General features: G+C 39.4%; 1 protein-coding gene across 1 annotated transcript in view; it reads right to left on the bottom strand.

Moving 5' to 3' along the window:
* NEGR1 (neuronal growth regulator 1) overlaps window positions 1-26156 on the bottom strand; it is a gene marked incomplete at its 3' end in the record, with an annotated part of 512959 nt that extends 486803 nt beyond the window's left edge. Inside the window, exon 1 of the mRNA XM_025201814.1 lies at window positions 25871-26156. Within this exon, the coding sequence (XP_025057599.1) occupies window positions 25871-26046 (176 nt within the window). The remainder of the gene's footprint in view (window positions 1-25870) is intronic.
* Between the last annotated feature and the right edge of the window lie 41 nt (window positions 26157-26197).

The following is a 26197-nucleotide window of genomic DNA, read 5'->3' as shown; positions in this document are numbered from 1 at the left end:
CCCGCCCCCCCCCCCCCCCCCTGTCCTCCCCCCCCCCCACGTGCCCGCCCCCCCCCCCCCCCCCCCAGCCAAAAACCACCTACCCTCAGGTAACCAAAATTTTTATATAACCAGCACCCCCCTTACCCCACTCATGCTGGATAACAAAGCTTTTATTTTATTTAGTCTTTAGCTTATATTCAGCATGTCTAAAACAAAACTCTCCCTCCAGGCAGCTCCATTCTTTCTCAACTGTTGTAGACAATGTCAACCATTTTACCTGTTACTCATGCACATCAACTGAGCCTCTTTTTCAGTTCAATATTCTCTCTAGTACTCTTTTCACAAAACATATCCAAGGTCTGGCTTTTCCATCTTCACAGCTCTTGTCCTGGCAAGTATGGTTAATGTTCTGCTTACACCTGGTTTCATATACTGAGCAAGATGCACTAGTGTTATGCTACTGTGTTTTGGAGGAATTGGTTGTAGCCGGGTGGTCTAAAGACATAGGCAGACGAGGTTCTTTAAGTAAATGTGGTATTTTTTATTAGACCAACTAAATAGTTGGGAAAATTGTTCTTTGCAAGCTTTCAGGCACAAACACCGAGTCCTTGGATGCCAAAACCCAAAATACTGAGAGATTTATAGGTTTAACAATGAGCACCTTGAATGGCATCTAAAAAATAAACTAAAAACCAGGACAGCCTATGGAGCATAATTATTTCTTTCTGAAAGATGGGTGCCTAGGTACATGACTCCTAAACCAGTCTAGTTCATACAGCTGCAGGGACTGCTGAGCAGTAGAATCCACCTAAAAGTTGAATATTTTCTGCAAGACCTATTCTAACTTGAGACAAAAAAGTCTTACTGGAACAGAGAAGTAATAACAGAGGTCTATCACTCTTCATTTGGAACAACGCACATATTATATGTACACTGCAGAATTCTTTTGTCGGCATTTCTGGAAAAAGAATACATTTTGTATAAACCATCAAATTGACTTATCTATTATTTTTCTCACAACCATGTCGTGGAACTTATGGGAGGGCATGACCCTATATAAGGGTAATGGGTATGTAGTAGGAAAATAATCTGTGATATAGTCTGTTTATTTAGTAAACTACAGTCCAATATAATACCTGAAGAATTATTTATATCAATAAATTATTAAAATTTTACACAGTGACAGTTAACTCATGTTTAATACTCCTGCTCCAAGTATTTGAAAAAATGGGTTTGCAAAAATTTAAAGAGATGCTGTTCTTTGGCCTTTCAGTAAGTCCTGTTCCAGCAATGAGAGAGAAACCACTCTTGCTCTGAATGAAAGCAGTCTTTCAGTGAAAACTGTAGCATCTAATTCTGCTCTCATAACAGTATATGTGCACAACTTCATTGAGTTCAATATACTGTATCTGAAGGAAGAATTAGACCCTATGTGCATTGTGCATTCTTTATCCTGTACACAGATATTCTGAAGTAAGGGCCAAATTCTCTGGAGATGCAAAGCAATGCAATTTCATGAATTTGAATGGAGCTGAATCCATTAGAACTGCACAGAATTTAACACAGCGTGTATTTAAAATGAAAAATTAAACGTAACTCATTAGGTAGCATTCATTACAAAAGATATAAAAAGTTTAGCCTAATGAATCATATTTCAAACCCTGAGGCAGCACTAAGGTGACTGTAACAAGTTATAAGTTTATGTTCTGTGAATTTAATTTGCAGACAATTTTTACTTTTAACATCCACACCTTTGTATGACTAGAAATATAACAGAGTTTATGCAAGTGAAAAAGTCACAGAATTAAATATAATTAGCAAGATTAATTTAAATTGTGGCAAAGTGTAAGACTCCATACTACAACAACTCTAACTATGACAAATTATATATATATTTTTTCCTATCTTCTCCTATTAAATGGTCAAAAAAATCAAATATACATTTTCTAACTCAGCTGTTCCACCCAGCAGAGAATAGCTTATTATAATTATTCTATTTTTATAATTCATTTACTCAGAATCATATCTACTCTGATAAGTTCCTTAATGACAGGTGCCCCCTCACCCCTTCACAATTCCTTTCCTACTTCTGCATCTGACCTAGCTCTATATGTCATACATACTTGGGGTTGCAGCTTACGGTGCAAGTAAAGAAGAATATTTGGCAATGAGAGAGAAAATGCACATAATTATTTTTTAAAATGATGTCTTTGTGTTTGAATGGATTTTAACCTGGTTGAGTATTTTGTTACATGCCTATTAGATGACATTATGATCTCTTGACTGGGAACTTCATCTTAAACTTTCATTACTTAAAAAGTCTAAGTCCATATGTAACTTTTTAATGGGCATCTGCTCAGTCTGCAAGCTTAAACTATCACTGGCATGCTTTTCCGCACAACCAAAACAGCTTTTCAGATGTCATTGCAAGTCAAATGTAATTATTAATATTAAATTATGGATTAGAAACCCTACCCAATATTGGGGTCCCAATGCATTGGACACTGTCAAAATATAGAGTGACAGACCCTCTTCTTGAAAAACATAAATAAACCATGGAGAGGGAGAGAGTGGTGAAGTGACTTTCTGGAAAACAGGTAGAACTGGACATAAAAATTGAAGATTTACATTATGTTTTTTAGGAGGAAAATATTTTATATATCAACTAAATTAAACTTTATGCATTTACCCCAATTTTGAGTATCAAAGATGATATTAAAAGTTAAGTTGCTAAATATCAAAATACAGAAGGAGAAGTTATGAGCTGAAGAATAAAGGTTTTTTTACTATATGCATTACTGAGAAAACATACAGTTAACCTTTTCCAAGGATTTCAGTGCCAACCTTGTGTGAGATCTTTATTTTTTGTCTCTAGGTAAGTAGTTTCATAAGATGATAAGAAAGCAGTGCTGGAGGGGACCTCCCAAGGCCATCCAGTCCAGCATCCTTCTCAAGGCAGGAGCATCCCTGATTAAAGCATCCCAGCCAACTGTCTGTCTAACCTGCTCTTTAAAACTTTCAAGGATGGAAAGTACAGTTTCTCTAGGTAGCCCATTCCAATGCTTCACCACTCTCATAGTCAGACAGTTCTACTCTCCAACCTCAATTTCCCCAGCTGAAGATTGAGACCATTGTTTCTAGTTCTCTCCACCCTCTCTGCAATTGCCCTTCAGGTATTTGAAGACTCTTATATAATCCCCCCTCAGTCTTATCTTCTGATTAAATAACCTTTTGTCCTTTCCTCATAAGTCTTGCCTCCCAGGCCACTAAACATTTTTACTTCTCTGCACTGGACTCTTTCCAATCCATCTAATTCCCTCTTGAAGTGTGGGGCCCAAAACCAAAGATAGTACTCGAGGTGAGGCCTCATCAGTGGTAATCTTCATTGCATGAGGTCAGGCCTCATAAGAAACAGAAGAATCACTTCCCTCCATTTGCAAGTGATGGTCCTCTTAATACAATCCAGTATGCTGTTGGCTTTTTTTTTGCAACAAGGGAACACTGGTGGTTCATATTCAGCTTCGTCTACTACATCCCCACGTCAATCTCTGCAATATTTCAGCCTAGCCAGTCATTTCCAAGTCTGTATTTGTGCATGCAATTATTCCATCCCAAGTGCAAGACTTTGTACTTGTGCTTGCTAAATCTCATTTCATTGATTGCAGGCCATTTCTCCAATCTACCCAGGTTATTCTGTACCCTACGTTGAGTATTCCAGATTATCTGCAGTTCCACTCAACAAGGTATTGTCTGCAAATCTGCTAAGCCTGCACTCAATTCCATTATCCAATCCTTAATGAAGATATTAAACACTACTGGACTCAGGGAAGACACCTGGGGGATTCCAATTGATACGTTCTCCCAAGAAAACTTTGAGCCAATGAAGGCCACTTGTTGAGTACAATGATTCAACCAGTTATGTATCCACCTTACATTACTTTTGTCTAATCCAGGGGTGGGCAATTATTTTGGCTATCAGGCCTGTTAATGAGTTTTGGTGAGGCGTCGAGGTCTGCAAGGGTGGCCCCACCACTTGACAAGTGCCCCGCCTCTTGGTCATCATCTTGTGCAGAAGTCATGCCCCACCTAAACTCCTGACCCCTGCCACTGGAAGTCTCTTCCTTTGCCCAGGAAGTACTCCTTTTGGAAGGGGAGTAGCTTGTATATTATGTGTGTGGAGGGGTAGGGGGTGTTTGTGGGGGTGTGTGTGTGTGTGGTTGGGGAAATATATGGTTATGGGATAGGTATGGTGCAGCTGGGATGTGTGGGAGTGTAGGAGGGGTGTTTGGATGTGTGGGTATGGGATGTGGGGGAGTGTGGGGGGTGTGGGTGCATGGGGGTATGGGGTATATGGAACAGTGTTGGATGTGTGTGTGGGTATGGTGGGGGGTATGGCTGTGTGACAGGGTGTGGGTGAGTGTGTAGGGGGGATATAGGTTTGTGGGGGGGGGGATATGTTTGCGGGGGGGGTATACGTGTGGATGTGTGCAGAGACGATCCGAGCAGGGTGCAGAACCCATGGCAAATCAGCCTCTGCGGGGCCTCGTCCCTGGAGGCAAGGAAGCTGGCAGCAGATTCGGCAGCGGGCGGAAGTGGGGATGGGCCGAGCAGCAAGACGTGAAGCTGGCAGCAGCACAGAGTTGCCACGGCCACTCTGCCTGGCTCTGTGGGGCCCCCCAAAGTGTGGAGCCTGGGACAGTCACCCTGATTGTGCCCCCCAGGGACAGCCCTGGGGATGTGTGTGGGTTGTGTGTGTGGTTGTGGTGTGGGGTTTGTGTGTGGGTAGGGTGTATGGGAGGTCTGTGTGGGTTTGGGGGTGGAGGTGGTGTGGGGGGAAGGGGTGTGGGATGTGTGTGGGTATGTTGTGAAGCTAAGCTTGGCACCGCCGGCTCTCTTGGTCTCTGTCCCACACCTGCCCCGTGGGGCCTGTAGTCAAGCCTGCTCTGGCTCCTGCTGCTTCCATCCCACATGCCTGCCTGGCAGGGCTGCACCAAGCTCATGATGGCTCCTGCTGCTGCTCCCACCCCACCTGCCTATCCCGTGCCTGGCCAGCAGGGCTTTGTGAACAGCCAAGCTCCTTCACAGCCCCTCCCCACCCCCATGCTCTCCTGCCCAGCCATGTATGAGCAGGACCAAAGAGAGCTGCAAGCAGAGCCCACCCCACTCTCCTCAACTCTCTGCAGCTTCCCCTCCTTGCCTGTTGCCCAGAGTACTGTAGCAGGGACAGGAGGAGGAGTCGCTGGAGGCCAGGGGAACCCGTAAGTTTCCTAGGCAGCTGCAGCAGCACCAGCAGCAGCCCTGCTCAGAAGGTGTACCTGCTGGCCAGGGCTGGGGCCCTCTGGTGGGGGAGGCTGGGAGTGCAGCATGCGCTGCCCCAGGCAGGAGTGGGTGGGACTCAGACTTGTGCAGAGCACAGCAGAGGCAGCCACCATGGGGCTGGCTACAATTAATTGTTGGGTGCCTACCTGCGGGCCAGATGCAATCAGTTGGCATGCTAGATCAGGCCCATGGGCCTTATTTTGCCCACCCCTGGTCTAGTCTGCATCTCCTTAGCTTATTGATGATAATGTCATGAGAAACAATAGCAAAAGCCTTGCTAAAGTCAAGGTACATCGCATCCATGGCTCTTTCCCCCATCCACAGGGTCTGTCACCTTATCATGGAAGGAAATCAGGTTTGGTTAGGCATTACTTACTCTCAGTTAATCCATGCAGTAGCATTCTTGAGCACCTGCTCCATTATCTTTCCAGATATCAAAGTCAGGCTGACTGGTATGTACTTCCCAGGATGCTCCTTCTTCCCTGTCTTAATAATGGACACTATATTTGCCCTTTTCCAGTTATTTGACATCTCACTTCCCCACAATCTCTCAAAAAGGATAGCCAATGGCTCTGAAATTACCTAAGCCAATTTCTTCAATACCCAAGGCTGCATTCCATCTAGCCCGGCTCATCTGAAAGCATCTAGTATTTCCAAGTAATCCCTAACCTGTTCTGCTACTTTTGGCTGTTTGTTTCCTTCCCTATCTTTGTTGCTAAGTGCACACATCATCTGGTAACTGCCCCTATTTGTGAAGACTGAAGTAGAAAAGTCCTGAAATAGTTCAATCATTTCTGCATCATTTGTAACTATACTGCCCTGTGAATACCACAATGGACCTGTGGCTTCTCTAGTCTTCCTCTTCCTCTTGACATACTTGTAGAATCCCTTTTCATTGTCTTTTATGTCCCTCACCAGCTGTCTCTCAAATCATGCCTTGGCCTTCCTAATTTTCTCCCTGCATATCCATGCAATTCTATTCCCTAGTCCTATGAACAAGTTTTCATCTTTTATAGGATTCCTTTCTGAGTTTCAATTTACTGAAGAGATTTATGCAAAACGTGAATTTCTGTGGATGGATCCATCACCTCAAGCATCTCAAAACTCAGTTACTCTGTATGCATTTTTGGATCCATTGGTTTTCTGAGCCTAAAATTAACAGGATACAGATATATACTCATGGCATAATGGTGATCTAATCAAAGAGCCATGGAACTCCTGAGGAAGAGCTATGCCATCTTTGTCATAAACTGAAAGAAAAAAGAAACCATTTCTTGCTTGGCTTGCTTTATTCCAGCAGAATCTACAAAGACTTACTGAAAGTACCCTTAAGAAACTGTAGATCATATACTAATGCTTTGATTTCTTTGCTGAACAAGTAACAAGTCAGACACATTTACAACATGCAAATAAAACTAAATGCTTTAAATTGACCCAAGTGTATTGCCTTAAAAATAGTAAGAATGTTTTAATTGCAAATGAGCCTACACTATATAAAGTTTGAAGGTTTAGAAATTTCTTTTTGTACCGGAGTTCCATTTGGTCAGTCACAGTCAGCAATCTGTCAGAAGACAATCAGTCAAACTGAGTGAAAGGCAGCAGAAATAGCTAAGAAGTTAAAGGCAAAAGTCTAAGAATTATAGGCAATCAAGATACGGTAAATTTGCAGGCAGAAGGGAAACAGTAAATTCAGCTCTCAGATTAAATAAGGGCTTTGAGCTAAGAATTAGGGACATTGTTTTATATTGACAAAGTGGAACATTAATTTTAAAACAGAGGTTAATTTGCTGGATAAATTAATTCCCCTGAAACAAGTAGGTCTTTAGAGAAAGCTTGTTAAACAATACATATAGCTCATTACTGCTGGTATTCATAAGGTGAAGGTCTGTACTCTTAAAACATATATGATGGGAGTACTGTGAGCAGAAGCAGGTGAACACCCATATTTTAAAGATTATCTTGAGAAATCTCACTGAAGAACAGGGACTAAATTCAAGATTCACTACTGTCATTCCCTTGAAAGAAACTCACTTCTGCAATGGCACAGAAATATTGGATTAATACATGCTCATAGGATTCAGAAAGAGGACCATGCCCTGTGCTACAGAGGAAGGCAAAACACTTCCAGTGTCCTGCCAATCTGACCTGGGGAAAAATTTCTTCTTGATCCCAAATTTGGCAACTGGTTTTATCCACAGCAACAGAACAAAATCCTCTAACCACGGACCTATGAAATGCCAGTACTTCTGCAGTATCCTTGACAGAAAACAATGTTAACATGAGCACACCTTAATACTAGGAACAAAACTTAAGAAGAGGGTGTTGATATTAGTTATCTATTTCATTGTTGTAATCTTGGCTATCTTAGAATGTCTTTATAATAGTTTAATGTTTATTTTGGAATTATTTTTTATTCTCAAGAGAGTATTCAAAATTCAGAATACTTTAAAAATATTCTGTGAACAATATTTATTTACATTTCTTTCTACATATAAGAGATCTTAATCTGTGACTGTTTTTTTTTTCTAATGTTTCCTATGTTTTGCACCAAAGTATAGATATGGATTTGAGTGGATTGATTCCAGATTAATAACAAGAAAAATACCCAATTTATGAGCTGCTGAGCACCTTCATGAAGATGCTTGGTACCTCACAGGATTGAGGTCTCTAATAAGAGGACAGTCAGAATTAGTGTATTTCACATTAACGTTGCTTACACATATTTTATTAACATGTTTAACAAATCGAAGCAAAGCGATATGAAATGCCAACTCCAGAATTGCTAACATTGGTGATAAAAAGATAACTCATTTTTTTCATAATGACATGCAAATGTTTATAACATCAAGTTCATTGTTTCCCTAGCATTTTATGAAGCTATTAGAAAAAATAATGTAAATAATTAGCATCATTAACTACTTAACCATGGACTTTTCTGTACCTGAAAGTACAGATCATTTCTCCATGACATGAATTATTATATCAGCTGGGTTTAGGTCTTGTCAATACATCAAATTGTACTGTTTTGTAAACTGATTTAGTTCAAATTCCTACACAAATTCTTATTTCAGTAAGAGTGGCTTGTTTTGAGATAGTCTAAACCTGTACTAACTGACAAAGGGCAGATCGAAAGAAGCTTGGTTTAACTCAAATAAGAGTTAAACAAGACTAAAGGCCACGTTGAATACTAAGTCCATGTAAAATCCCACCTTAAATTTAACTGGTGCAATTTCTCTTGTGGACAAGCCCTTAGCTTCTACTGCCAAAGTGACAGAGCACTAGGTAAACACAGCAAAATCTTCATTTTTATTTATTTGTTTAATTCTGTTTCCCAAGACATTCATCCTCTTTGCCTACTTTGAAAACCTGTTACTAATTCAGCTTAGGAAATCGAATTACTTGGGGATTTTACTCAGAGTAGCATTCTATTTTGTAACAAAATTAAGCAGAATATTCTAGAGGTTGGGGTGCCTTCCACTGGAACTGAAACAAAAGCAAGGTAAGGATGATTCGTATTTTATAGGATTGGCCCCTAATTTTTCACAAATACTTTGTTTAAAAATAAATAAATGTCTGACCATAAAACTTTTGTTCATACGGATAATCTTTTATGCATAGGACCAGGACCAGTTAAATCAAGAAACCAATTTGCAATTATGGGTTGTATGCCAGAACACTAGATTAATCAACATAATTCCTCACTACAAAGCTTTATTTCCTAGTGACATCTCATTAATTAAATATAGCTTTTGCTCACAGTGCCAATATCAATTACGTATATCAAATCCAACGTATTAAGTATGGTATTTGGTTGCTTCCATACTTTAGTTTATATTGCACTAGTTGGACCCAACTTTCACAATCCAAATAGCAAATACACTGTTTCAAAGAGATCAAGGGATCCTAATCAACACTTAGGGTTAGATTCTTTGTTCTTTTGCAGAGATTTTTCTATTATGTGACAGTAACTGCAAGCATTCCTCCCCCTCCCTGTTACCTAAAGGTGTAGAGGAGATGGGTAAGGAGAGTGGCTGGAGTTTACTGCCCCAACTGATATATGCCTCTAGAGGACTGCTGGTGGCTAAAGAAACTTTAAGAAGCCTGGGCAACTCTATATTTTGATAAGGCAGAGAAACCGGGGAGCTCTAACTTGCTGGTTCTCAGCTTCCCTTTTATAGCTCCCCTGAGCTATCTGAGGGGCTGTTTTTGGAAAAATGCCATCCTACTGCTGGTGGCTGTCAGACCAAGGGACTAACAGCTGAGCAACCATTCCGTCTCCTTGGGACTACCACAGCCCAGCAGGAAAGCAAGTAATGACTCAGGCAGACCTAATCTCCTCTCTCTTCTGTGAGATGACACACATTCCAGTGGGGAACTCAACAAGGATGCAACCTTGGAGCATTCTCAGTGCGCACCATATTCAGGGATGGAGCTGCAGAAAAACTAGTGTGAAGTGCTTCAGGGGACAGCACTTCATACTTTCTCTCCTTAGTGATGGGGCCATTTCAAACACTTCAGTTAAATATTTCAGGGTAGAGCCCAGGCTCAAAGGCCTGAGATGCTCCGCCACAGGCTACTGTACTGCAATATACTCTTAGTATCATCAGTGTAGGACATGTTATTGATAGAGGTAATATGAAATATTAGATTTGATTTCAGCTGTGCAGGGGCTCATCTCATATGTGAAGTCTCTGACTTGATAGATGATGTAATTTAACAGTAATAGTATATATTTTACTTTGAACTGTGTCACATTCAACATGTGTTTATTTCAAGAATGTAATGTGCAACTTATCAGTAATATAAGCTTCAATAGTTAACATTTTCATTTTATTATGACAAGCATTCACAGCTATTTTTTAAAACTAAATGACACCATAATTTACCAAAGCTAAGGTTATGCTGGGAGTTCCTCTGTCAAGCTGAACATTTAAATGGGTAACAACACTGCCACGGAGGTACAAACATCAAATGTTAAGCTTCCTGTCAAACTCCTTTCATATAATTAAAAAATAGTAAATTGACATTTTGCAGTTTGAATACTAAATTGTTGAAGCCACAGTCTTGCAAAGCACCACATTCAAGCTAGTTGCTCACACCTATACTCCCCAAAGTACTTCTTAGTAGCTAGCAGTTGCATTTAATAATTACACTGAGCATACACTACACATTTTAAATAGATTTTCACCTTTCAAACAGCGGAGTGCCCACCAGTTGATAATTAAAAACTGCTAAGTACTCTTCAAGCTAGCATGATATCATCAAGAAATATTACGAAGTGTTGACACAACAATACTCCATCTAAATAGCTCAAATAAGACTGGTTCCCTCTCCACCCTTCATTTAAAGCCAACATGACATGATGCTAGTGGGCCAGTATGTCTTCTCTTCCATAAATACAATTTGGCTATGTTTTTATTTGCTTGATATAGAAGGAAAGGATGGGAGTTAAGAATTAAAAATAGCAGTAAAATGAATTGCTGTAACATGTAGAATAACTTCACCAGTAAATATAAATTAATGATGAATACTCAGACTCCTCATTATCCTTCTGTGCATTTAGGTCAAGACTTAAGTGCCTAAATTCTTGACAGATTTCACAACTATGATCCTGAAAACCCCCAATCACTTAATGCCTAACTCTGGAGGTACCAGGGTTTTTTACTCTGAAGTTCCCCAGGCTCTGAGAACTGCATCTCTAGACATGCCTAGAACTTCTGCACACTTAACAGGGCTGAGCAACCTAGCACTTAACTCATGCCTAAGGTCAAATGGGATTCAGAAACTGGGTGGTTCTCTGATAATGTTCCTGAGGGGCTTGATGCATCATCATCACCACCACCTTCTTCAATTGTATTTTTTAAAAGTGAGCTTGGTTCAAGCTTTTAAGTGAGCATGGGCTCTTGTCTTCAGGACAGAGTTGCAGATGTTGATTCCAAATTAGATGGAGTTACTCTTTCATAGCCCTTGTGGTTGCCCTTAAGTGTCTTTTCTCCTATATAAATAGATAGCAGAATGTGTACTGTTCCTTCAGAACAAGAGTGTGAATCCAGACAGTTGGATGGGAAAGGATTCTCAGGTAATTTCTACAGCAAAGCAGAAAGAGGGAAGGAATTGGTTAGGTAGAAGAACATCTTTCTTATTATCTAAAAAAGGCATCTTGTTCAGCGGTAGAAGAGAATGAACCTTCTGTGATGCTTTTCTGTTGTCACAAGGCATCCAATAACATCTCAACAAAGGAGTTGCTTGAACTACTACTGCCATCAGAATCACCTTTCCTCATATAGTATGCAAATATTGTTTAAAAATGAATGAAACAACTTTCCAGAACATGAATGGAACATGCAGCTGATGATGCATGTCAACTTATTCTAATTTAGCTCCTTGGATAAATTATCAATTTCTACCAAAATTAATAACTTTAACATAAAAACTCAGCACTTCCATTCTGAAATTACTTGGAATTGCAACTTAGCGTTGCTTTTTCCCCCCTGAGCCCGTACAATTTAAAGCATGAAAAAAATTAAAATATGAATAACAAAACCCTGAGTTATGAAGATTCACCATTTAGCAAATACAATATGGGAGAAAGAGGAAAGAAAAAAACAGATAAAGTTGGGGTGGGGGGAGCTTTATTCATCCTCTCTTCTCCATTATTTTGTCTGGAGGCAGGAAAGAGAATATCTTAACTAGCTTTTTTGTTTCAATTTTACGATGCTTATTGCAACAGTGTAGAGACATGGCCGGTGCCTGGGGAAAGTGGAAGTGGAGACATCTGGTTTACAATCAGCAGCAGCCACTTTTTTTTTTGCACTCGCCCTTCTCCCAAATTGGTTCCAGTGTGGTTGCCCCTATTACCACCCCGCTCCCCCAGCCTTGTTACACCACTGACCAAATTAGATTATAAACCTGTAGGCTATGATTGCTTCTTCCTTAGTTTGTGATTTTTGTGCAAGTAGGGTTTCCTACGTTCCACAAAGACTGGACAGCACTACGGAAAGTAGTGGAATGAATTGCAGATGAATGAATGGAAATGAATGAATGGAATGAATGGCGAAATGAATTCATTTCATTTTGCCATTGAAAGTGATGGCAAAGCTAAATCTTCAACCATCTTCCTTGTTTCCCTTCTCTTTTGTTCTACATTGGCCATGTCTACATGACATACTGACTGCACAGTAGCCCGATACTATTGCGTAGTAGCATCACATGGCAAAAACCGTGATGCAATGTTACTGCGCAGTAATATTAGGCTACTGCACAATAGCATCACAAAAAAGACATTTGTTGGCTATACTGCACAGTAACCCGGGTTACTGCTCAGTCATTCAGCACTTGCTTATACAAGTAGTAAGCGACCGTGCAGTAACAACTGTGCAGTCAGTGTCTTGTCTAGATGTGGCCATCGATTCCTGTATTCCTAGCATTCCAGCCCTTGGAAACAAATCTGAAGTTAGGAAGACAGACCCTTCAGAATTCAAAGCCTCCTCTTACTGTCCTATGAACTCCAAAAAAATTGCACAGTATATGATAAACATTACACACATTGTACTAGAATCTGGAAGTACCACAGCAATATAACATCATCACCACAAAGCTCCAAAAAAGTAGGTGGATTACGGAGTCAGAAACACAAAGCTGCTGCTTTTGGTGTTATGGGTAATATGTAACACCTGGCACAAGAAGGTAGCGGGTTGGTTCATCAGACCATGCAAGATATTTCAGAGTAGCTGACGCCCCCACTTCCAAATAATAAACTAGAATATGCCTTCTGCAATTCATTCCAAAAGAATCTCTTCACTGAACGGCAGCTCTTATGTGACCTTATTTCTCATTTGTTTCCTGACACACAGTGTCAGTGCCCAAGCTCCCTCCAATTCCCTATGTGCTACTGCATCACATGCATAAATACTAGAGAGGTCTCAAACACTTCTCTGTCCAAGTGGGATGGTCTTATAAAACAAGCGTATTTCACTAACAAACAAGTAACTGTAAAATCCATGCAGATGGTTGCCAATCTTTTCTGAGAAATTAAAGATCAGGCATCTGTTTACCTCAATGGAGTTACATTCATGTGTGAAGAAAATCAGGCCTCAGTACAGCAGTCAACTAAGAGGACCTTCATTCTAAATTTCTATTATTATTGTAGGTTAACCTAAACTTTGACAAGAGTTCAAGCAATAAGACATATTATTTCCATGCACATAGTGAAATATCAGTGAAGATACAATGATAAACTAGATTATGTGCAACATGAACATTTTCTCATGGAAACACATTATTTTGCATACTGTTGATAAAACTGCTTTATGTAAATTTAAGTAATACAACATGGATGCTATACCAAGTCAGACAGTTTTCACATTTCTTTATATTTATCTAAGTAAAAATTGAAAAAATCCCCAGATACTCTCCACAACTAAATGTATATGTATATTATTGCATGAATAAAAACTGTAACAAACTCTTGAAGATTTCTACAAAATATATTGTATGTTAATTAGTTTTTTTTTTCCTGCACAAAACCATTACTACTAACAGTTGGATACTCCTTTTGTTTTAATTATGCATGACTAATGATAGCTGTTTGCCTGTTTGACCACCAGATTGTCTGTGGTTGCCAAGGGAGAATCTTTTCAAATAGATTGACTGTTTTTCTCTTATTGGAACGAAGACGTTCGTTCTTGTTATCCTTTTACTTCTAAATCCAGTTTTTTCAAACATAAAATTTCTCTCAATCATTGAAAATTACCTTAGACATTGGGGAGATATGTGGATGTGTGCGCCAAAGTCCCCAAAGTAAACCTTTCCAAGCTAAAAAGTGAAAATAGAACAAGCTTCATTAACAATTACTCAGCCTAATTGCACATCTTATTTATCGTTGTGTACACACAAAACCCGCCAATAGACAGAACATGCTACCGGAGAAATATCAATCTCTGTTAGTTTAGCAAGCAACATAGTGAGCCACCCAACAAAAAACACAGGTCATGTTCAGTGCTAGGAAAATGTGTACTTTTGTTCCAGGTTCTGTAAGTATAGGTTACATGTTACAGAAAGACTATTTCAGAAATGTTAAAATGTTTGGGTTTTTTAAATATTTTATTCAAACTATTTTGCATAACCTTTACATGGAAATCAGTGCTTTAACAAATTTAGCCTCCTTAAAAGACTTAGACTCTTGTAAGTTTGGAAGGAAATTCCACATTCGTCAGGAGGGAGAGGAGTGTGTCGGATCTTAAAAGAAAAAAAAAAAAAAGAGCAGCAAACAAACAGGAAGTTCCTTGAGATTCTGCAATGTTAAAGCCAGTCCCAGTGAAAAAGATTAGCAAGTATCAAACTGCTAAGAGGCTGCACCTGGTGTTCACAGGCTCAGCCTAGCAAGCCATACTCCATTTGACATCTAGGTTAGAATCTAAGGAATGGAAATTTGGCTCTTATAACAGGCTACCTCCTCTGGTTTGAGCTGGAGTTTTCCTTTCCTGCCAGGATGAAGAACCTGTTTTGATGAACTGCTCCCACACAGCCTTACAGAGCCACAGAGTTTTGAAGAAGACCCTGAAGATACGTTTTGCCCTTTTCAAAGGCAATCAGCAGTACCTTATAAAAGAATTTTTTTTTTTTTTAAATTGCCCCCTACTCTTTTGGAATAAGCCAAGGACATTCTCTTCTATTTCCCATCTTCTTTGCGTGCCGTTTTCACAGGTGAAGCAAAGGATCAAGGTGGTTGTGGTGGAAGTCTGTAAGCGAATTTTCTGTCATGTCTGTAAAGAAACCACATATGAGCTTTTTTGCCTTCACTATGAAATCAGCAAAATCTAATTCCATGGATTGCCTCAGAGAGTGGACAGCCAGATTAATAAAGCCTGTCTCCTCTTGATTGCTGATTTGAATCTCTCCGGTTCTGAGAAATGTGTTCAGTTTCAGGCAAAACTCTCACTTCCTGTCACTGTAACAAAGCACTACATTGAAGGAATAAATATAAGTCAGGCACTGTTTGAGTTGGGGCCCAGCTCACTCACTGAGCCAGTGGAAGCATGAGGATTTTGCATCATAGTGTGTCCCTCATGTGGTAAAAATAGCAAGTTTCATTATGGGCGAAGAAAGGCAATGCCCATGAAGAAAGGCAGAATGACACTCTCTCTCAAAGACTTTTGTCACCACATCAAATGAAAACTACTGCAATCTCCTCTACGTATAGTTATATGCAGAATGGACTGCAAAATAGTCAGAAACACAGAATCTATCCCGGAGCACTATGTGAAGCCCAGATAAAGCTCAAAATCATTTTTAGGTCTTCTACAAAATACAGAAAAGGCTGTAGCAACAGAGAGATTTAGCACCCTCTGCACAGCGCATTTCCTTGTGTATGGAAATTATCACTGGGGTACTGTTGTAGCCAATGCGTGCATCTATGCACAATACAAATCCTCTGGGTCGTATCTCTGGCAGAAGAGAAAGCAGCAGATCAGTCCAATAGTCCTTCTTTTGGCTTGTAATAGAAACCAGTCTGCCTGGATAAAATGCCTGTGCATCCCAAGACTGACTCTTTCATCTCTCATTCTTCAAGATATTGGCCAAATTCAAGTCTTATGGAAGATGACAAGAGGAAAGTCACTGCAAGTGTTAAATTCCATATATATATATATCCCATATATATGGGATTTAACACTTGTAGTGACTTTCCTCTTGTCTTGTAATAAATTATATTATATATATAATATATAATAAATAATCCCATATATATTGTTTATTATATTATTATAATATTATATATATATATACACACACACACACACATACATACATATACACACATACACATTCCATATCTCCATATGATATATATAGATATAGAGATAGATATTAGCATGTCCTGATTGAATGGGTCACATTCTGCTACTCAGTCTTTACCGATTATTTTATTCTGTGATAGTTACTCTGAATGCCATCTGAAACATTTATGATAGTTAAAAATGATAAGTTAGTTTTAATTTGTTCTGCAATTATTTATTATAACTACTCACATAAGTGGTAAGTGCCATAACATGCTTGATGTTGGCAGACATTTGGAATGTGAAAGCCTTGCCTAAACAATCTTAGTTTTACAGATGTACATATGGTGTGTGACACGTTTTCAGAAGATGAGTAAAGTTTTACATAGAAGATTAATGTACAAGCCTCAAAAACATAAGAATACCAAATAGAGGCACAGGAGTCAGGGTAAGTCTTTATTAATAAATGTGAATGTGAAGCAAACAAGAAAGACAAAACAGAAAAAATGTAAATATATATAGCAGCTCTATGGGCACGCACCAAAAGGAATCTAAATTTACTATGTAATACCATTTAAAATTGAAATAAACTGTGCCTGTTACTTAGGGTAATATTCTGCTGTTATTCAATAGACAGCATTCGCAATCACCTCATGCAGAATTTCGACACATCCACATTCTATCACCTGCACACATGCTGTTGCACCTTTCATAAACAAGAACAGATTTAGGAAGAAGTTTCTTTTGGACAGGGTTCTAATGACAGAAGGCAAAGTTTCCAAGTAGCTAAGGTCTTCTACGAATACATATACATTACATAATATAGTTCAATGTAGATATGTCCCAATTTCAATTTCAGTAAGAATTATGCACAAGTGCCTTTGAAGATCTGGGTATATGACCGAGGTCCCCTAAGTTTTACTGACCTCAGTGAGATTTAGGTTTCTAAGCCACTTCAAATCTTCTGAAAATGTGATCTAGACTTTCCTAGTGCAACTTACTTGTAGCCTTCTTTTGGATTTCTCAGCTCCTGGAGCCCCTGTCTGAGTATATAGTAGGCCATGTAATAAGAATTAAAATTACAACCGTATCCAAAACCCTCTGACCCTAGTCCCAAAAGGGGTGGAGTCTGGGGGAGAAAAGAGAACTAAAACTCCCAGCTGAACCTAGTTGGGCAGGCTTGTATAAGGAGTGATCTGAATGAACATCTGTGATTTGGTTAGTCTATAAAGCGCAAATCCACTCTGGCTTCTGCCTGAATGAACATGAACAGACCACTGGACCAATGACAAGCCATAGCTGCATATTCCCTGGCAAAGCAAGTGGGGAAGAAGCAGTTTGAAAAAATAAATCTTGTTTTGGAAGCCAGAAAGACAGACAGTACTCTACAGGGAACCCGTGCTAAAATCCCAGTCTTGCTGAAGGATTACTCCTATGCCAACTACAGGGAATGAGAGACTGCTTGAATTCAACCAGTCCAGGGAAAACAGTGAATCTGGGCCTGGGGTCCAGAAAGGATACCAATGCACACAGAAGCTGGGCTTACAAAAATGACAATTAAAAAAATGGAAATACCATAGCACTAGAACACTTCATCTAAGCTTGTCTCTACTTCATTACTGATTTTGGAAAGAATTCATTGCCACTCAGAAAAGTAGGCCATAAAGCATAACATGGGGCATACTTCATTTTTTCATAAAGCAAAGAAGAAGGTATAAAGCAAGTCAAGTCTTTTTCAGTATACAAGGATCCGCAGAATCAGAATAAAGAGAATATAAACATTCTCAACAATGAACATGTTTTGGGAAGAATCACAATGCAAGGAAGGCTCACTAGTACTTTAACAAGAAACAGCAGTGCCTTAAGAGTAAAGATTAGGGCAAGGGACAGAAATTACTAATAAACTGGTATAAGTAATCAGAAACCAGTTCAAATCTCTAACACAACAGAAGTTTGGTGCATATATACCTACTGCTTTCAAAATGGCCAAAACTGGTTTAAGATAAACCTGGATGGATGTAGTATCAGACTTAACTGATTTAGTTTAAATTGATTTATTGAACTTCTGTCCCAGATCCCCTCCAGATACGAGTTAATTCACAGCCCTCCCCCCAGCATCCCAGAATGCTTTGCACCTCCCTCACAATCCCCAACCCCCCCTAGGGTGGGCAAGATAGTCTTCACCCAAGCTGTCTGCTCCAGCCGAGCTGGGAGGTGCGCTATTTATGGAATGTGAGTGTCTATTCACTTGCTTATTGGTTCAATCTAGGGAATTTAAGACTAACCTGCAAAGATTGAACTGATTCAGCCTCAAGCTTTTTGACTGTCTGTACTTAGCCTAGATGCCAACAGAATACCAAGGGAGGCATTAAACTCTGAAGATTCAGCCTCCAGGAGGACAATACAGAAGACAGTCAAGTCATGCCTGCTGACTCTATCTCTAGATTTTAATGCCAGGCTTTCATGTTTCCTTGCACAGCAAGTAAAGAAGTTATGAGAAGTGAAATATTTGAAGTCAGATATTCCTTCTGCACCCATAACAACTAGGAGAGAAAGAGACGTGAACTATCACCTACATCTGACCACAGTCACCATAAGACTTGAGGGTATTTGCATTAGGATATTAAGATTGAGAGGGGCCAAGCCACACAGATGCACGGAGATAAATGTTCTGATGGAGAAAAGTAAAAATAGAAAGGGATTTATAAGTCTAAGAGCTTCTGTATCTATTATTAAGACCCTTGGAATCAACGCCCTGATGCCAATGTACAACATTACCTAAATATCTTAGTTCACATATAAAACTAAGAAGAATGAAAATCTGCACTGACAGTTCCAGAATAATAAACAGGAATGAGAAAAATAATGTTCAAGTTCCTGATGAGACTGGAGAAGCTATTATTGAGAGTAAATTCTAGAAAAAGTAATGCAGCCAGAGAGAGTGAATTAAATCCAAATAGCCCAAGTATTGACAGGCACTTTTTGATGACCTATTTACGTCCCAACCTACACTTAAGAGAAAGGATGGACATCCACCCACTCACCCAACACTATTAAAGGAAATCACAGAGGAAGATTGTTAGGAACCACAATGCTATAATTCAGCAAAGAACAGTGACCACCACTAATACCATGCTCTAAAAGATGTATAAAAGCAATTGTATGACTTCAAGTGGCTTTTCTGGAGGGAGCTCAATATCAGCTCCTTTATAGAAGCTTAGCATGGGAGAAGGAGGAACAACCACCCTAAAACACAAATCAAATCAAGTGGCTATACTTGGAAAGGCAGGGATACTACCTCATGCTGTTGGCTACAAAGATCTGATTGGTTACAATTGAAAGCTGAACCTAAAGCTAGAAAATATCCCAAGCACAGGGGCACAGGAAGCATGAGTCAGGAGTTCTGTGAGTTTGTAAACCAAGACAGAGAGGCCCCATGAGGTGCCTTCACTGAATGACTACTGCAGCACTGCGAAAGGCTGAAGCGTGGACAAGGTTTAGACATTTGTAAACAGTTCACTCTGAAACCACAGTAAATAATACACCTGACTCCACTTAAGGCCTTCTCTATTTTATAGCTTCCACCAACAAACTCTTCAGTGTTGCTATATTGTTAGGAATACTGGATCCAAAATATCCCAGTTTAAACAAAGATGCTATATTTAACTTCTACGGAATTTCCTTCCAGTTTGTATAATGCTAATCTTGTAATTCAAGGGATTTTGATACCCATTTTTTAATAATCATACAAAGGAAAAAAAGCATTCTGATTGCTTACATTTGTCATCCCATTTATATATGTAGTCTCATTACACAGCATTACCTGAGTGGTTGAAAAGAAATCATGTAGACACTGAGGGTGGTGTCACACATTCACCTTACCACTCAGCATAGTCAATAAAATGTGAGTAAATATATATTCAAGTATTTTAGTAAGTAAGTGACATTGGTGAGTTGTAAAGTTGCTCCCTTTTAGGTGAGGATTAGCTTATGTACTAAATTTAATACATACTGGGCGTCTACACATTCATTAATACACTTCTGCTATTGCGCATTAGATCTAGTACCTCTAACGTGAGGTACTAAATAAATGTGTATTAGGTTGCCTGCCCTAATGCATAGTAGAGAAAGCGCAAGCTTTTTTAGTGACACAATGAGCAGTAGCCTAATTTTACTTCACAATAGCATCTTAGCATGGTTTCTGATGTAACACTTTAATGCGCAGTAAAACAGGCTACTGTGCATTAAAGTGCACATGTAGACATGCTCACTGGGCATTACATACTTGTGCCTATTAAAATATATGTGTAGTTTCATTAGTCAAAAAGAAAAACATAAATTGAACTATAGTTTAAACTTGTTTTAAAGTAAATAATTTTGTTAAGGCCAAACATTGTCCAGTTTATACTGTAGATGAAGGTAGCTCCTTTTTTCTCCACAAATTAGCATTTTGTGTTTTAAATGTCAAAGGTTATTTTTCTCAGCATAAGGTAATGAAGAAAGATCAGGTGAGGATACTCACACTCTGGACTCCGATCACCTTAAAATATTTAACTCATATATGGGTATTTAGATATTTTGATGAATTTTGTGTATTTTGCCCAGATATGGTCAAGTTAGGGCTTTTTCAAAAAGTATGCTACTTTCTGGGATATTTAAAACTCAGAAGGTCCCAAACAAGCTAGCTGCATATTGGATTAACAGATGACATTCAAAAGAGGGGTATCCTCTTTCAATTATTTTAGAAGTTCTATCAGCAGGGGAGACCTTGGAGGAAGTCTATGGTAGAAGTCAAGTAGAACAGGCTTTGGCTACCACACTCAGCACACACCTTCGAGCAGTCTACCCAAGAATCAAATCAGCAAAAAGGTGCTAGAACAGTAGAAAGCTTGGTGGAGGGAGGTTTTAACAGCAACAAACTCCTAAGCAAAAGCTAATCCATACATGGAAGCAAGAAAGAAACAAACCATCCTCTTGATATTTTGCTTAACTGAATGGTGTCTCCTCCCCTAAGATGCTAATGTTCATGTGTCTCCACCCCTAAGATGCTAATGTTATATAATTGCAGCTTCTGTTGTCAAGGTATTGCAAATATAATTTAAACCTTTCTTGTCCCCTTTATTCTATTATTGTGCATGTTGGCTGTATTTCTAGCTATTTAAATTTTCTTGATAATATTTTCTTTTTCCATTGAATGCAGACAGTTGCAGGGAATTTCTCCCCTCTAGTACTTTTATGAACTGGACCGACTTCATCAGCACAATGCTGAATATGTTTTGCCCCTTCAGAATTTACTGGCTTCTTCTACACATGACATATAAAATCATTTAAGTAGCAATACAATCTCTAAAAAAATGCTAATAATTTTTTATATGTTCTTTTTAAATAAAGCTTAGCTAAACACTGATCCAATAAGGCTCTGTTTCTGTGGTGTAGGGTATGTAATGAGAGTTAAGGGGAGCCACTTTTTGGAATACTTCAAACTAAATTTCTCGTGTCTTACATAATACCCATTAAAGATAAAGGATTTTTTAGGCGGAAGGAAGTGTAGGACTTTGGAATCAAAAAGGTATATTATTACCCTACAACCAAAAGGCTCAATGCAAATTCTTTGCCTGCCTGGCAAAGCACAGTTCATTAGATAAATGTATCTGCATATGAGAAATACATTGAGTCCCATCGTGACATTTGTCTTGTTAAAGATGACAATAGGGAGTAAGAATTATAGTTATTTAATTTGTATATTATGGGAGAAGCCAATGGCTCTGATAAGGAATAGCCCTAACGATACTGTGCCAGACATCGTACAAGCAATTCCCTCTACAAGTTTAAACTAATTTTGGCTAGAAATGGATGGAGCCTGCAGGGGAACATATACCTACCATCCTGTCAATGCAGCAAGGCCCACTAGTCAATGTCCTAGTGTTCTGTTTCATGGCATTGCAGTATCACTACAAAAATATTTAAAAAACCCGTGTTTGTTGCAAAATTGCTTGGGCATAACTTCTTGCTTCTAAAATGAAAGTACAAAATACTTATTTCATGTAATGGCAAAACTTGGCATTTATGTGGCAATTTCTATATACATCCATGCTGTTAACAACTTATTCTGTATTTTTCTGCAGGGGAAACTGGCCCCAAAATGCATTTCTAGCTCTGCTATCACCACAGGTCACCCAGCAGGGTACCTTAACCACTAAAATATGCTGTGTGCTTACTTCAGTATAACATCCAACTCTTTTTAATTTTCAAAGATAGCTTGAGAAAGAGTGTGTGTTTTAAGAACAGGCATACTTAAAATGAGCAGGACTTCCAATAAAGACACCTGTAAATCAAGAGAAATAGCATAAATCTTCCTTTCATCATCTTTGAAATGCTGACTCAAAAAGCTGAAGAAATGATTTCTAGTTCTAACGCCTTTAAAAGACTTTTATGCTTGACATCAGCAGTCATGTTGGTAGCACATTAAATAGAAGTTTTCTGATTTTAACATTCAAAGTGTATAGATAATACAACCAGGGCAACCAGATTTAGAGTGGGAGGTCAAAACATACAAACCCTCTTCATTCTCCCTCTCTCCCCGCCCTTGTCCCCCATGCATCTAATAGAGTTAGTAACAGCCCCACTACAGCTGAAAGAGAAGTAGTACCAGCTCACACAGCTACCTCTGAATGCCGCAATGTACATTAGTCTAGCAGATCCAAATTCAATAGACTGGTCTAGGAGAGCTTCAGGAAGTAAAATCTTTCCTCTCTTTGCACAACTAAATGCTTTGTAGAGCTCACTGGAATAGGTTTTTAACAGCAATAATCAGCTTCTAATGCTCAGATGCTAATAAAAGAATCTCCTTACATGGTCTTATTGATTTAAACTAATAATCTCTGTGTGTGTTTAAGTTAGGAATAACCATCGAGGAACACTTAAAAAAGCAGTGGAGGTTTGTATCATGGAACATATTCTCGTTAAAGAGCCCTACTGGTCTCCTCTGCACCCTTTCTAAAATGCTGTCCTTTAGCAATACCATATTTTCTCCTTTCCGGTTACCTCATTACCTAGAAATAAAGTCAACTTTAATCTGAAAGAAAATGTGCTGAAAATGTAAAAGGGCCAAAAATCTGTTTAATTAATAAGCCAACTATATTATTAAAGAAAAAAAGTGCACGTTTTACATTGAGACAGAAGGAATAGGTATACCACATATATTATTTCAGTGTGAATTTGGCTTTTGACTTTAAAGTTCTAGCAGTTCCAGTAGCAATGTGTATTCCGCCTTTAATGGTAGTCTCTTTGCAAAACAGATATTCCCCCTCACTTATGAGATGAAAATGATTACTTGACCTTAAAACTCTTATTTCACTTATGTAAGCCATCCAGCTGCATAGACGTTGAGTTGTAAACTCACAATTTTAGGCCTAGAAAATTGAATATACAGTAGCACTACACTCTGTTGGCAGCAGCAGATAAGCTTTACAGGAACATGGAGTTATTTATATTACGTTTTATTTTGAAAATGGGATGTCTTTGTTTTACTTTTCAGAGCCACCAGTAATGCTCAGTATTGGTTTGAGTTCTTCCCTGAGCTAATATTTAAAACTCTCAAACTCTTGTTCTATTCAACATTTAAAGCTGAAATAACATAAACAAAGGTGAATTCTGTTGTTGTATTTCCTTTCTGTCTATCTGTGAAAACAGAACCAAAGCAAGTAAATAATATGGCATTCTAAAACCACGGAGTATATTTACAGTATATTATTTTGGATGGAAAAATATTTGTCAGATGCACTGCATAGACACTGACTGTATTCTCAACAGATGCTACATGAAAAGTAAACTGGTTTCATTTAAATCGATGCCAAATGTTTCAGTGGAAATATCTAAGCAGTTTACAGAAAATTGTGATATCTATGAAAACTGTATTTTGTTAAGTTACTTTTTAACCTGGAACCCCCACCCAGCCCCTACCTAAAAGGAAAGAAATGGTCTATAAATAGCCTATTAAAACTACTGCTGATTAAAGTCCAGGTTTATAAGAAATGAGAATATTCAATCTATTAACAAATGTCAAGAACTGAGAAAAAAAAAGTGTGATTCAAGACCGTGGCAAAGCAAAATGTATCAATAAAAAGTTAAAACTGCATGAATTCAAATTAAGACAGAGGATTAGTGAACTTGAGTCAAATGGAAGGATTCAGAAGATTAGGTATGGTGCACTACCACTGGTAAACAAATTTTGCACCAGCCAGCCGGACTGAAAAAATATTGTTACCATATGGAATGCAAGCTTCATTAAGGGAAGGAATAAGGGAGCTATGGTAAGCATGTAATCTTCTAATGGCGTAAAGCTAGAGTTAGCACTTGTCATTGCAGCATGCTTCTTTTTACATTAATCATTGAGAAACAAAATTGCTAAACCCACAGCATATATGCCTATACTTCTGTGTGATCTTTTAATGCCCATTACAACTGAACAGTATACTGGCAGGGAACATTTGAATTGCAGATCCTGGAACAGAAATCAGAAGCCATCAGATCGAATTTTTATCCAGCACCACTGATTTCCAAACTTCCATAAACAAACTTGTTATTCAAAAATAAAGCATTTTCCGCAGCAGAGGGTTTAGTGAAAGACAACTCTTTTAGGAATTCCTCTATAATAAAGTATCTGCCGTCCATGGCTGGCTTAAAATATACATTAATTGAGGAGGGGCTCCAAATTTAATACGCAAGTGTCAGTCTGAGTTTGTAAACTGTGTTTGGCTAATATTGAAATATTTTTAAAGGAAATTATCTCCATCACAGATCAGGACACCTAATAATAGATTTTCCCATATACCACACCCACGCAACTAAACTATAGATGCATTGATTACTGGTCATTATTCAAAGACACCTGACTGGAATACTGAAAGATCCACATCTGAAAATGTATTTTATATCACACAGCTCACACATGTAGGCTCTAACAGCAAACATTAATACGGCAAGTGTCTGAATGATGTGTTTCAAACATCTGTGGAGGGCAGTGATGAAGAACCAAACAGGTCTGAACCCGAGCACCAATTTCTGTTTTCTCCAGAAAAAGGAAATATTTGCTGAAGCTCATGCTGCAGTTGCTTCGGTTTTAGGGGCTTACTGGGTCTCTGATGAGCCATTACAGCTTTCAGAAGCTTAGGAAGGAGGGAGGAAAATATACCTGATAGGAAGAAGCAGCAAACTTGTTCCAGGGGAAAATTTTTAAAAAACAAACAAACAAAAAAATCCTCCCCCAAACTTGACAGAGTGGAAGTGTACGGGAACCAAGCAGAGGGGAACTCCTTGAGACCTGCCACTATGATATATCGAGAAACAGGGACATTAGAGGAGAATAATAGGGACACGCCTTGGAAATCCACTGAAGCACTGGGCTGGGGTAGCTCTGGGCAGGGACACAGAGGAAAAGGAGAAAGATGTTGCGAAAACGGAGGAAGGAAGGGGTCCTCCTAAGTAGGGCTACTTGGCAGGAATGACTGAGCACTACTTTCAAAGTGGTACCTCCTCCTCCCCTCCCAGACCTCACACTTTACTCTTCCAGAGCTGCTTGGACTTGAGGTCTTGGGCTTGGGGAGGGGGAGTTATTTTAATGACGATTTTATTTTTATTTTGCAATTCACACCATCTTTCTGCAATGCCTGTCACCGCACGTCCATCTTTCTCCTCGCCCGGGGGGCAGCCCGCGGAGCGGAGCGCGATGCCCAAGAGAAAGTGGCTCTGCCCTCGCTTGCCCCGACAAGTAAAGAAGAGGCTGGGTCTCCTACCTAAGCACAGCCGTGTCCCCTTTCCTGACCACCAGGTTGTCCACAGCTGCCCCAGGGAAGTCCATGCTCTGTCCACCCGGGAGGCAGGAGGGCAGCAAGCAGCAGAGGCTGAGGAGCACGGCGGCCAGCCACTGGTTGGAGCAACAAGCGCCCTGCACCAGCATCATCATGTCCATCCCTGCTCAGCGCTGCGCTTCCAGCTCCTCTCCGGCCCCCGGCCCCCGGTGCTCCCTGCAGCCAGGCAGCGCGGGCACTGGCGGAGCGGTGCCTCTCCTCCTCCTCCTCCTCCTGCGGCTGCGGCTGCGGCTGCTCTCCCCCGGCCCGAGC

This window comes from Alligator sinensis, unplaced genomic scaffold (assembly GCF_000455745.1).
Source record: "Alligator sinensis unplaced genomic scaffold, ASM45574v1 scaffold853_1, whole genome shotgun sequence".
Taxonomy (NCBI): Eukaryota; Metazoa; Chordata; order Crocodylia; family Alligatoridae; genus Alligator; species Alligator sinensis.
The sequence above is the reverse complement of the archived record's forward strand: the minus strand, read 5'-3'. Positions and strand labels throughout refer to the sequence as shown.